At 38.1% G+C, this 13488-nt stretch overlaps 1 protein-coding gene across 1 annotated transcript; it reads right to left on the bottom strand.

Moving 5' to 3' along the window:
• Positions 1-7353: 7353 nt before the first annotated feature.
• LOC109018953 lies at positions 7354-13268 on the bottom strand. Its single transcript, XM_019001149.2, has 4 exons — positions 13093-13268; positions 10289-12149; positions 8909-9166; positions 7354-8811 (listed from the first exon to the last, which is right to left on the bottom strand). The coding sequence occupies exons 1-4, from the start codon at positions 13149-13151 to the stop codon at positions 7354-7356; spliced, it is 3636 nt and encodes a 1211-aa protein (XP_018856694.1). The 5' UTR covers positions 13152-13268.
• Positions 13269-13488: the final 220 nt, after the last annotated feature.

Genomic DNA, 13488 nt, shown 5'->3' with positions numbered 1-13488 from the left:
TGGACCGATTACACCCCTAAAACTTTATCAGTAGCAAGGGAACTAGGTATCAATGGCATGCACGCTTTAATTGAGGGTGACCCTGTGTGCAGCCTTTGTAACATTTATATCTATATATTATATTATATAATCCCCCAGGAAAATAGAAAAATTCACGAAATGGTCGAGTAAATTAACCTAATTTTTTTCTTGTTTGTTTCTTTTTTATTGCAGGGTCCAAGCAAGTGGTCCCAAACATGGATCGATCAAGAGGCAGTGATGCATGCGACATGAAATTTTGTAGCGAATAGTGAGGCCAAAAACATAAAGTGAAACAGCAGTACAAGAGAAGATCGATACAAACCATGGAAAGGGCAAAAGCAAATGCACATGCAGAAAGTCTTCCCCGTCCCATCTCAGAAAAGGAGTCTTCCGGCTGGTTTGGATTCACGTGAGATAATTTTAGATAAAAGATAAAAGTTTAAAAAAATATTATTAGAATATTATTTTTTAATATTATTATTATTTTAAGATTTAAAAAAATTAAATTATTTATTATATTTTTTGTGTAGAAACTTAAAAAATTTATAATGATGAAATGAAACGAAACACTTTCTTAATCTAAACCGGACCTTCCTCGTCCTTCTCCACTCACTTATGAGAATCTCTCTGGTGGAACTCATGGCCGTGAGGCTATATATCCGTAGCACAACATCAGTAATATTGTCTACAAAGAAAATATAAGGCAGTTTTCACCACTTGCTAGTCCGACTCAAACAATTAGCTAGTGGGTGCTCAAATTATTGTAAAATCACCATAACTTAGTAATTTGAGTTGTTTAATTGATGACACTTAATAGTTGTAATTAAAACCTTTTAGAAGGTCAAGTACTACTTCTGTTGCGACTCAAATAACAAAAACTTTGGGCCAATTGATGTGATTGATCAAAACCTTAAGCTATTTTACAAAAATTGTATAGGTTGTTTTTTTGCTCCCGACCTTCAATGGTAAGTCAAAAGAGTAAAGACATACCTGATTTTTGTACTTGTGTACAGAAGTGAGGAAGCAGCTATCTCGATCTTTGGCACATAATAACCATGTTAGGATGTTACGAAGGTCCCCAAGATGGAAGACCCCACGTACGGCTAGAGACCAGACCAGTCACGGTCATTTGCTGTAAAATGTGGTCCAAACCAGCACACGTACAAGGAAATGGACCACCTCTAGCTAATGGTGTCCCAACTCCAACTTATAACAGACTGACGGGAACTAACTCGAGCTTTTATCCCATTCCTACAGAATTAGAGACTTTGATCACCTTGCTTAAAATGGTATAAACATAAAAATGAGACATTAACCATTAATGGAATGGAATGAAAGATTGGATTTTGTTGTTAGGTAGTCATAGTCATCGTCATTGTCTAGTTTCCATATACCATATGCATGCCAGCTTCTTGTTGCAAAGAATGGTCCCGAAATTCCCTTTATATGATCGCTGCTCTGCAGTAGTACTACTTCTACTTAATAGCCTCCCTATTGTATGCTCTTCCTGCACAAGCCCACGGGATTGCCACTCTCTTGTCTACATCAGCCTTCATGGAGTAAACAGTCTCATCTTCTCATTTGTTACAAGAGCAATTCTGCTATTCATCCTTCATCACAACGACTTTTCTGACATAGTTTTAAGAACTCCATAGGTTAATCACTTCAAATTATATGACACATCAACTGATATAATTGAAGAAAAAATTCAAGATGATGAATAATGTTTTTCCGGTTATAAGTCGAGATCATAGCTAGGAACTGCCTTGTGGCGTTGGCTGTCATCATAAAGCAAAAGTACGTACCTACAGCCTTCTAACAATCAATTTGATGTGCACAGGCATACATGCAACAGTAGCTGTATCATTTAGGGTGACTCTACAGCCACAGCTTGTGGAGCCCCGCTGGCGCTGGGTGCTCCCAACAGTGTATTTCATGTATTTTTTTTTAATTTTTTCTTCATATACATTTTTTAACACTTTTAATATTTTAAAAAATTCACAACATCATTTAAAAATACTAATAAAAAATCCCAATGGAAGGAGTAGCATTTTCCATCATTTATTCTCAAAAAAAAAAAAAAAAAAGTAGCTGTTCATTTAAAAGGAAGCAAGGACTTCCTCAGACCATCGCAAGCTAGCCCATCATGGAGAAGACTGCAATCTTGCCAGTCCATACCAATCGCTTATGGATCATTATTTTTCAGTCCTTCAAATGAAACAAGACAAATGTGTTTACCAATATCAGAAGCTTTGCCTCTTGGATTCATCCATGGATTAACTGGAGCATGGATTTCTGGTCCACACAATTTAAAGTAAGTAGCACATCCAATCTACAAGTATCTGCCTTATCCACTCCTCCCCCAATTTACAAAGCAGTAAACATTACCACATTTAGGGTGCATTAAAGACGTACTCCAAGAAAGTATATAAATCGTATTTTTTTTTTCAATTTACACGTATTAAAAATAGAAGGAATGATCAATACAAAGTACAAACACATATAAGCACAGCTTAGAGCCCAAATAACACATATATGGGTGTAAAGTCTTCAAAGCTGTTTTACCTTATCAAGTGTTCTCCTTCCAAGGTGGCCTTTATTGTGGTGCCTTTACATGCATTAGAGAAGTGTCATTTCTTCAATTCTGCTATAGGTACCCGTCTTCGGGTACCCGTTGCGGAATCGTTGATGTGGCTAATGCCACGTCAGCTTTATATTATATTAAAAAAAAAAAGACGGGAAGGACTAGAGCGCCAAACTGATTTCTGATTTCAAAAACCAAAAACCATTTTGCACAGAAACCATTCTGCAGGTTCGTCATTCTTCATCTTGTTCCGAACCCATTTTGCACTGAAAAGAAAAGCACCAAAATCCATCATGTTCAAGTGAGTGCCGTCGTACCCAGAAACTAGAAACCATTTTGTACTCTCAGAAAAGAAAAGCGGGTTCGTCTTCGTTGTTCTTCATCGTGTTCCTGTTGTCTTCCATGGCCATCTGAGCAACGGGCGTCAAGTGAGTGTCGTTGTACCCATGCTCTGTTTTATGCATTTTATTTTTTATTTTTCTTCTTTTTTGAGAACACCCATCTCGTTTTAGGGCATGTGAAGTGTGAAAATGAGATCAGAGCATGAGAACAACTTGTGACTCCCTTCATGTTTCGTCTGGCAGCATGTCGGTGGGCAAGGTTGTTTGAGGAGAAGCTTGTGGCCACCCATCGTACCCTCGTGGGGGAATGGTCTTCGTAGCAAGCTTGGGAAGCTTGGAGATGAGATGTGAACAGTTCGAGGTGAAGATTGGCATTCTTCATCGTCTTCCATGGGTGTTTCGGGTTCATCTTCAGACCCAAGCGGAATCGTTCTGGTGGCTTGGTTTGATTTTACAAGTTATGATGCTCCAAAACAGACCTAAGTGCGGAGCGGTGCATTTAACTTAAAATGGAAACGCACCGTTTCAATAAATGTTGGGTTGGAACCCGGGTACGCAGCGTGTCCGCCATCCCGGGTGCAACTAGCGTTTTTCTTCTTTAAAAAGTCGCTATTTTGCAACCATTTATCCAGGATGGAGAAGCGTCTGTCATGAATAAATTGCAATCTGGAGGCTTTTCAAAGGTCATCCAGATACAGGGTGGAAACCCATTAAATAATTTTTCAAAAAGGAGTATAAAGTCTAAGATGTTACATATTCTAGATAACTTTCAGTGGGTGACATAGCTCAAATATGGAATCGAAGAATTTCAATCTCAGTTTCTAGAGAGGAGGGTCTTTAGAACAGGAGTCCTTAAATCACCAGAATTAACAAGCTTATTCAGAGTAGTATTACATTTGAGTGAAGATAGGATAACAACTTCAAAATAAAATAAGTTGGAAAACAGAGCAGGTAATAAATTTAAAAATGGTATAAATGAAGAAAATCTGAAATTCGACTAGATTACAGATCAAGAAACAAAAGTCACCAATGGTGAAATCCACGTCTTTAGGACACATTGGTTTCAGTCATATAAAAATACATGAAGCTTTATTTGGTCAGGAAATTTAGAAAATTACAACAAATCTAAAAAAAAAATAAATTAAAAGACTGCAATTAGGTCCTTTTGTTACCCTTGCTTAATAGTTGAGGAGTTGCCATGTTAATGTCTTGTGTGATCACTAATAAGGCTAACAAATATTACACATAGTGTAACGTCCGGTCTCGCAGGGATCGAAGAGTTACTCCCTATAACTTAAAACTCACAATTCATCAATGTATTTATAGACTCCAAAATATAACGTCATTAGAATACTACAAAGTCTCTTAATAAAATCTGCCACTTCTCAGAAATCTTCTATGAGTAATCCACTATGCTTAACTAATCATCTCATCGCTGCTCCATAATTCTGATCCTTAGCTGGTCTATTCAAAAATCATCTGAAAAATAATTGGAGATAAGGGGTGAGTTATCAACAACTCAGTAAGCAGAGAACATATACCAATGTATAAACATGAACATTTACAGAAATCAGAATGCAGAACAAAATATTTTCATTTTCAGAGTGCGGAAGCAAAACATGTTATCAAAATATCAGAGCGAAGATTTAGAAATAATTTCATTCAAAATATTCTTTGGCATAGCATAAATGATCATCATCATCATCAGAACATCATATCAGAACAGAGGCCATGTATAACCCCCGTGGTAGGGTTGTGCATCTGCGGATAGCCAAGCAGAACATAAAACACTCTGTCACCAAGGTGTGCACTCAAAACAGAGACCACTACTATAACTCGTGACAGGGCCTTATCCACTATTATTACTCGTGGTTGGACCGTATCCACTATTATTACCCGTGGTTGGGCCATATCCACTATTATTACCCGTGGTTGGGCCGTATGCCACTATTATCACCCGTGGCAGGGCCGTAACTGAACAGAACGGAAACATAATCAAATTCTGAATCAGAGAGTCATGCCAAAGGTTTTCAGAAATCACGTCTTATCCAAACAGAGTACTGAACAAAAACCTTCGGAACAGAACAAAATCATATCACAACATAATTTATGCACAAATTTCATATTCGCTCTCATTTTCAAAGTTTAGAAACAGAATGTCAAAAATAAGCTCATGTCTACACCAGTCATGACAGAAAATACTTTCTTCTTAAACATAATGTCATGAGTAATGTAGAACAAATAACTGAGGTAGTTCAAATTTCTTTTCATAACAAAACATGCATATTTTCCAAAACGGATCTCAGTTCATTTTATTTAATGCAAATTCTAGCATAGGAACCCCGCTTACCTGGACTTCTTAACTTTTTCAAAATTCCTCAAAAGCGTCGGACAATAATTAATCGTCACCTATAAAATAATCACATAATTCTCATAAATTTCCAATTAATCACGTATCTCAATATTTAATCCTAAGCTTATAAAATAACATATTCAATTCCTCAAAACCTAAAATTATCAATCATCACTTTCTAAAATCGTCAATGCCAATTTAATATCATGACTAAAACATTTAAAAGTCAGACCTATTTATTAATGAAAACAACTTATGAAATTTAATACTAAGTAATATAATTATCCCAAAATATTTTAAAATAAACCATAACTATTATTAAAAAGACTAAAATATATCTAAAATGTAGAAATAACAATACACCAATATTGTTTACTCTTAAAATAAACATTTATTTAATAACATGTTAAAATACTTAAGCGATTCAAGGTAAGTACAAGTAAAACTTTCGTTAAATAATAATAAACAAAAAGCTTTAATCGTAATTTAAAAGTTTAAAATAAAATTTCACAATTACTAAAATAATTTGCTACCAAAGTACAATTTGAAAATCCTATTTATTGTCTGTAAACTTCTTATATCACCCGTATAAACCACGTAAAAACAGACCAAAAATATCAACTTGAACACATTCTAAAACTAAGGGTAAAAATGTAATTCCCTTTTCAAAATACTATGCAAAATAACAGTTACGTAGACTGGAAAAAAAACATTCATGTAGTCTCGGTGCACAACCGTGAGAACAGGGGCGCGAGGTACTCACCGCCAAGGGAGGAGCTGCGCACGACGCGGCGAAGAAGGTCACGGTGGTGAGGCATTGAGAGAGAGAGAGAGAGAGAGAGAGAGAGAGAGAGAGAGAGAGAGAGAGAGAGAGAGAGAGAGAGAGGTACGAGAGCACCGAGAAGGAGACGGAGAGAGAGGCTCCTTACCGAGAGAGTTACACGCGGCGACGGCCTGGGGTGGCTATCGTTGGTGGCACGGCGAGGCGTGGCTGAGGTGCTGGATTATGGGTTCCCTTTGCGCCGTGGAGGAAACGCCTGAAAGGGTTGGTAGTGCGAAACTGCTGTGCTTGGGGGAGCAACCAAATGCTCTGTTTTTCGGACTCAAAATAGAGGAGTTCGATTCACTCTGCAGATGCTTGTTTCTCGGCACTCTGATGATGGTGCAGTCGTGAACGGCGGAGGAGCTGGACTCCAGTGATGGTCAAGAGGAGGTGATGCACGGCGAGGTGGAGATGCAAAGCATGGACGGTGTGTCGATTTCGCTTGGGAGGGCAACGTGAATTCTGGTCGGTGCACGGTGGAGATGGGTTAGCTGATCAGAGGCTTATGAGGGGTGCACTGGTGGCGGTAGAAAGGGACGACGGAGGGCTGGCTTACGTGGGGTGACTCTCGGTATGGGAGTGCAAGAAACCAAGGGAATGGAGGTTGGGCTTGCGATTCCAAGGTGGTGCGACGGCTAGAGTCTGGGCAGTTTTTAATAGCATGGGAAAAACCTATGAGTGTCTATATATATATCTGAGGTGAAACCCTAGAGAGCCGAGAGAGAGACGTGTGCGCGGATGAAAGTTTGTGTTGTGCGTGAGCATGCACGACGTGAATGAGAGAAAAAAAAAAACTTACGGGAAATAAGAGATAAAAGACCGAAAGAGACAAAAAAAATAAAAACAAAAAAAATGAAACATGCGGGAAGAAAGAAAAAAAATAAAAAAATCACTACTCAAGTCCGTAAAATAAAAACTTAAAAAAAATAAGCTCCAATAAAAAATAAATGAATAAAAAACTAAAGTCCGACTATACCAATTTTGGGTCCGGGTGTTACACATAGCATCTACCCGCTTAAAAGCCAAAGAAAAAGATGTGTCATGTTAATATAGATTTGGAAAACAAAAGTCAAATCTTTAATTAAAGCAAAATGTTAAAATTTAAGATTGAAATCGAGAGGCTTCACTCTCATATCATACGCGAATGAAAATGACTAGAAATGTGCAAGCTAAAGAGAGATTTGCAGTTGCAAGGAAATTTTAACAATTATTTAGTGATCTATCATTAACCTTATTTTTCAAAACTTACAAGTTTAGATGGACACTTTGTCATTAGGATTAGTGGATCCCTTACAAAGAAGCTTTCAGAATAATCACTTGTAGCAGTGGAGACTAAGGAAGTGACATCCTTTGACACTAAATAAAGTCCAGAAAAATGGTCACCCCAGATATCATATGTATATTCATCCCTCAGTCCAGACTTTTCTTCAGTTTTCAGGTTGAAAAGCTTGGACCCAGGAGCTCGAGCATGTGGAGCAACTGCAGAAGTTGAAGCCAGAAAAGGGGAAGAGCACAACACATTAGGGGAATGCCCGTCGGGACAAGGGAAAGTAGCAGAAGGCAACAGCAAAGGATTAGTTGTTTTTCTTGATGCTGTAGGCTGGTCTAGAGTAGGAAAGAACAAGCTGCTACTGCAATGCTTTTCAGAAACCTTAGGCTCCAATATGTTCATTTCCGTAGCAGATCCAAAAAGGTGATCCTTCTCACTGAGTCGATGTGCTTTTTGAGTAAATGGATATGTAGCCTCAAGATTTTGTTCCATATAAGGAGATAGCGGCCGTGTCGGTTTAGCCGTTAAGAATGTGACTGGGGACAAGGGAGATGAAGGTGTAGAATTTCCACTTTGACTGCTAGAAACTTCAAACGGCCCTGTTAATTTGGAACCAGCACCCTTTCTCTTCCTCTGTTTTCTTCCCTTCTCTTTGCCAGTTTTGACTGTAACGTTACTTTGTTGGGATGTTTCTATTGTATCAGAATTCTCGACTGCTTTAGATTTTGACAGTAAAGAGGATGAAAATTCTCTTTCCTTTTGATTATTTTGTTTATGATTTTCAAGTGTTGATTCCACATGTTGAGCGGACATTCCCTGTCTTGAGACCCTACCCCGACCATCAGGGTATCTTCCAACAGAAGACTGCATTGACGTTTTGTCATCCCCATTAGACCTTAAGAGACTTACCTCACTAGAGACAGAAAACTTACCATTTCCCTGTTTATGATGCATAAGAACGGTTTTCCCAGCCTTCCTTAAGGAAGCAGCAATGGAACTTCTCTCACTCTTGCACAAGTCATCCTGGGAACCCGAGGCTCTGGCTAGGGAAAACAGCCAGCAGAACACCAGAAACGTTAAGAAAACAAGGAGGACTTCTACAGAGGGTTTCTTCACTCGCATCCAGGAGACTGATTTCGTACAGATATTAAGCATGAACTGAGGCAAACTTGCCTTCATAGGAATTGCAAGAATACCAGTATCCAAGGAAAGTTCAAGATCTCTATGTGCCAGGGCTGCAGAAAAATCATACTGGTACGATATCAAAAGCTTTGTCGATTCCCTAGGTTCACGAGCATAACCTTTAGAAGTATGCACCATAAATCCAAGAATCCCACACTCTGTTCCTGAAACTCTGATTTTTCTCACCTCCAATGGTAAGTGCCCCGAGTTCTTGGCATAAAGCTCTTTTGACAATGGCTGTGAACAGGCAAAAATTGTATCTTCCAAGTCAACCAAAGTGTCAGGGGGAGGGATATTCAGAAGAATTGGCTGGAGGAACAGATTCATCACAAACCTGACTACTGGATGGTGGTTGCGTGAAACCATCAGGGCCCCTGCATTCATCAACAATCTCTCCAGGGTTCAGGATAAGCTGTATGACAACTGGCTGATGGCTAGGATTCTTTACAGTGATCCACTTGGAGCGATGACCTCCAACTTCAACCATTGGGAAGAGTACCTCGTGATCATTAAGCACAGACATGCCACTTATAGTACCGCGAGATTTCCAGTTTTCTAGCACCAATTTATCTGCTTCTGCTATGTCTAGAACCTTATAGATAATAAGTTCACAGAAGCATCTTAATTATTGTAAACATAGATGCTAGAAAGAGAATGCAACAAGAAACACCATAACTGAAGTGCTAGCATTCTGAGTCCATAACACATTATCATGCTACCCACTAGACAAAGGTAACAGTCTCTGTGCTTCTAAACATGGGCCACCAATGAAAAGTATCAACCATTCAGCAGTATCATTTAAATACGATTGTAAAACCTTGAATAAAAATATATTAAGAACTTCTTCATTAAACTGCAGTTGCATACAACCTTCATTTATTAGCAGAAAATAGAGATTACCTAAAATGTTAAACCAAAAATAAGTTAGATTTCTTAAGTGTGTGCTAAAGTTCTTCTAAGAGTATTAGTTTTTGTGTGCATGTGTGTCTCTAAAGACCTGGAGGTTATTGCTATTTGGTATTGTGGTATGCCTGACAAGGTAAAGCATTCTTTGTGCACTTATTTCAACGTATTTTGGGAAAGGTTCCAAGAAGTATAAATAAACCCTCAACTGAGTAAAGAATCCAGTTACCAATCTCTTACTTCTGTTTGATCACTCTCCTTTTTATCCTCTTAGTCTTTTAAACTTCCACATCTCGCTATTACTTTCACAGAATCAGTGCATGTATCTTAAAGAACTTAGAACTTACCAGTGATAGAGATGTAACAATGCTCTGGAACACAATTTACTAATTTACTATTGAGAAATATCTCGTGCTAAAAGCAAGATATGGGCATATCTATATGCACCTTTCTATGTTGTCTATTACATTTCCAAGATCTCATAAGTTCCAATCGCTTTATCAGCTTAGAGGCTAGCGCTGTCCAATTTACATAATGGGCTAAGGTGTAATATTCTTGTAAGAGAGGACATGTCACTATTTTCAAATAATCAACAAATATCTGATTACTTGTTAATGACAAGGCGCATGTACAGTCACATTTTTGTTTGCTGAAAAGCAGATATCTTATTTAGAACAAAAAACTTTTCTCATGAGTAATTTCTAAAAATTAACATAGTAACTAGACTTTTGAAAACAAACTCATTGCTGATCCAGTGCCCCAATCATCTATCAAGAAAAAAGGATCTGTACAGGGAGTAGAATAAGCATACCTTAATCTCTGATGAAGAATGTATGCCAATGCCCAAGGACCTTGGCCTCATATAGCCAGATTCAACCTTTTTAGACTGATATTCAAGTCCACTAGAAGAGTTCCTATGTTGTCTTGAACTGAAATGGATTATGTCCTGGCAAGGAATTTTAATCTGAGGACTACTGGAGTCATTTGTCAGCATGAATAACTTACAGCTCCTGTATATATTGGATACTTCAGGTGGAGAATCACGTAATTCAACATACAGCTGAGTGCAAGTAATCAAAGCAACTTTTGTGATAGTGCCTGGAAGTAGTAAGCCTTCCATGTATTTGATATGAAAATTTGTTGTGTCTGAAACTTCACTAATCTTCACAACGTTCAACATGTGAGAAGCATCATTTCTCAGAGAGATAGCAACAACAACAGTTTCAAAGGCATCACATGGTGCTAGAGGTTCAAGAAATGCTGATACAGATCCAGAAAGATCATCATAGACAGCTTTCCCATCTAGTTCAGCTTTAAGAGGAATCATAACTGTCTCAGGCTTCTCTTGTGAATACCTTAGCAACTGCATACAAAATGCACCCAAGATTTTCCCCTCAAACTCTCTGAAGAAGTCTATCTCTATGACTGCATCGGTCCTATGAGGACCTATCTCCCAGTTTCTATGAGGCCTAATTCCCAAAAGTGGCAAACCAATTTGACTACTTTTCACAACCAACTGGTCCTTAAAGGTTTGCACGCCAAGGTCATTAGAGCCCTGAGATTTTTCTACACTACAAAGCACTTCGGTGTGATGAGAAATTTTCCCTAGAGAAGCTAACATCATTACAGTCACTTCCTTCACATGAAGGCTTTCATCAAAAGGATTGAACAGTGAAAAATTCTTAGTCCACCTTCCACTGGAAGAAACATCCAGACTTAATATAGGTAGAATTTCATAAGGCGACTCAATAGCAAAGCCCCTAGTCTGAACAAGTAAACCGCCGGAGCTTATCTGCAAAAGCAAATGAGCAGAGGACAACCCCAACCATCTAGGCAAGTACACAAAACAGATCGAAGCTACTTTGCCATGTCTTAGCAAAAGCTCACTAAAATTGCATGGATAGAACTGAAAATCAGTACTGAACAGTTCATAGACATGTAAAATGCTGTCATTGCATGTATTTGACACGGTCAAGAAAGCTAATGAAGGAAGATACAAACACTTTTGTCCCCAATCCAGCACATTAGGCTTAATTTCTACATTGGGAGAAGAAGAACCATCAAAATAACCTGTTTTTGTCACCATAGAGATCCTTTCTGGCCAAAAAATTCTGCAATGATCAATTAAAGATTTTCCACAGAAAGAATGACAATTTTGATTGGGACTGTCAGCTTGAATGGATGATACCTCATTAATGTCCTCTTTGGAGTGTAAAGAACAAGAAACAATCCCTCCTTTCACTAACTTGAACATACCATAGTCCAACGAACGACTTTTGTTAGTTACCCACTGTCTATCCATGGTAGATTCTTCAGAAACAGGACCGTTAGACCGACTCCTAGAAACTTCTAAAGCAGCAACTTTGCGTTCATGCTCTTTAGAAGAAAAACTAGGTAATGTTGACGGGAAGCAGAATGAATGAGAATCAGTACAAACCATCCTAAGCCTTGAGTAGTTCATTGGACTTACATATCCAGAACTAGAACTATTACCACCAACACCAATATCCCGAAACCCCACACCAAATCGATCTCTGGAGGGCCCACATGCATCATGTTTCACCAACTTCAGCATTCCATTCATGGAATCTAGTCCACATGTAGCTTGGAAAAAAAACTCGCACGAAAGAGCCACTATCAATTGGAATGCTCTGACCGGGTGAAACAAAATCCTGAAAAGCCATAGATAACATGACATGTGACAAGGATTCCCAGATTATTATAAGATTAAAAGTTGACAGAAAAACTAAAATAAAATATAAAAACATACAATTTGCCACACAAAAACTCCTTATTTGGTTGAAAATAATGAAAATCAGACAAAACTGATTTTTTTAAAAGTAAGAATTGCGTGACTGAGGAGCCAAGATATGAACTTAAAACGGCACATTAATAGGTATACTATTAACAAAAGCAACATAATGCCAGAAAATATAAAGAAAGCATTAGGAGGTCCAGTAATGTTGATTAGCAGATGATGTTTGAAACAAATTCCAGCCTCCTACAGTTCCATAAAATAAATTACTCGTGCTTATTGCTTCCGTTTTACCTTAAACGTAAAAAGAAACATATATTAAAAAAACATAACATATGAGAACGTAATCAGAAAGCATATAAGCAGGAAATTAGAACCCATTACCTAACCCTTTATTCCCAACATGTTGGAAGTGAGTCTTATCCGCACACTAACAGCCTAAATTTACCGTGTAAAGTCAAAAAACCAAACACCAATAGCTTCTAAAGCACTTCGACTTCGTACTAAAAGCAGTTAGTAATCGATTCTACACAGAAAGCTATTTCAGCATCATTTAAACGAAGTATACTCCACGCTTGCCAAAAAACCATAAATCCACTAAAAAAAAGCCATTTCCAGAACCAGGAAATCAACACCGAAGAGGTCCTCGAGCGGAAAAGAAAAGAAAATCAACTTTCCGAAAGTAGGAAAAAGAAGCATATTCTTTTCTTCAAAGAATAAAAAGAAATAGAAAAAACAAAGAGAAGGAATGGATGACGAGAAATCGAACCAAAACAGAGCGGTTTTAGAAGAAGAGACAGTTGGAATCGTGGAAAGTGAAACAGAGAGCGGAAGGAAGAGGTAAGAGTGTTGAAGAGTACCTGCGGTGGTACATGAAGAGATGTTCAGGAGCTCTGATCGTTAAGGTTTGAAGGTCCATGTCGAGAAAGAGAGAGAATCATCGGCGGATACTCTTCGGGTTGTCGTTGATACGTGTGGCTCTCTCCGGGCATACAAAAATGCTTAGAACGCAAGCACACCTGAACACAGAGCGAATGCACTGACTAGAGCCAGACTCTAAAAAAAGAAGGTCGGAGAGAGAGAGAGAGAGAGAGAATTTGTATTGAGAATGCTATCTACTATTCACTCTTAGACGTCACATTTATAACTTTTTCAAAAATTATAGAAATGATTTTCGTAAAATATAAATATATTTTTCGTAAGATGTGAAAAGTGTGACGATGACGAGTGGAAAGAATTTCTCATTTGTATTTCAC

The sequence above is a fragment of the Juglans regia genome, chromosome 12 (assembly GCF_001411555.2).
Source record: "Juglans regia cultivar Chandler chromosome 12, Walnut 2.0, whole genome shotgun sequence".
Taxonomy (NCBI): domain Eukaryota; kingdom Viridiplantae; phylum Streptophyta; class Magnoliopsida; order Fagales; family Juglandaceae; genus Juglans; species Juglans regia.
Note: the sequence above shows the minus strand (reverse complement) of the source record. Positions and strands in the feature narration are given on the sequence as shown.

What these genes read in the sequence shown, in the direction of transcription:
- LOC109018953 (XM_019001149.2), bottom strand. Translation starts at nt 13,151, where the DNA reads ATGGACCTTCAAACCTTAACGATCAGAGCTCCTGAACATCTCTTCATG. An exon ending in CTCTTCATGTACCACCGCAG is followed by an intron (nt 12,150 to 13,092) that starts GTACTCTTCAAC and finishes ATGGCTTTTCAG; the next exon opens with GATTTTGTTTCACCCGGTCA. An exon ending in AACCACCATCCAGTAGTCAG is followed by an intron (nt 8,812 to 8,908) that starts GTTTGTGATGAA and finishes GCCTGTTCACAG; the next exon opens with CCATTGTCAAAAGAGCTTTA.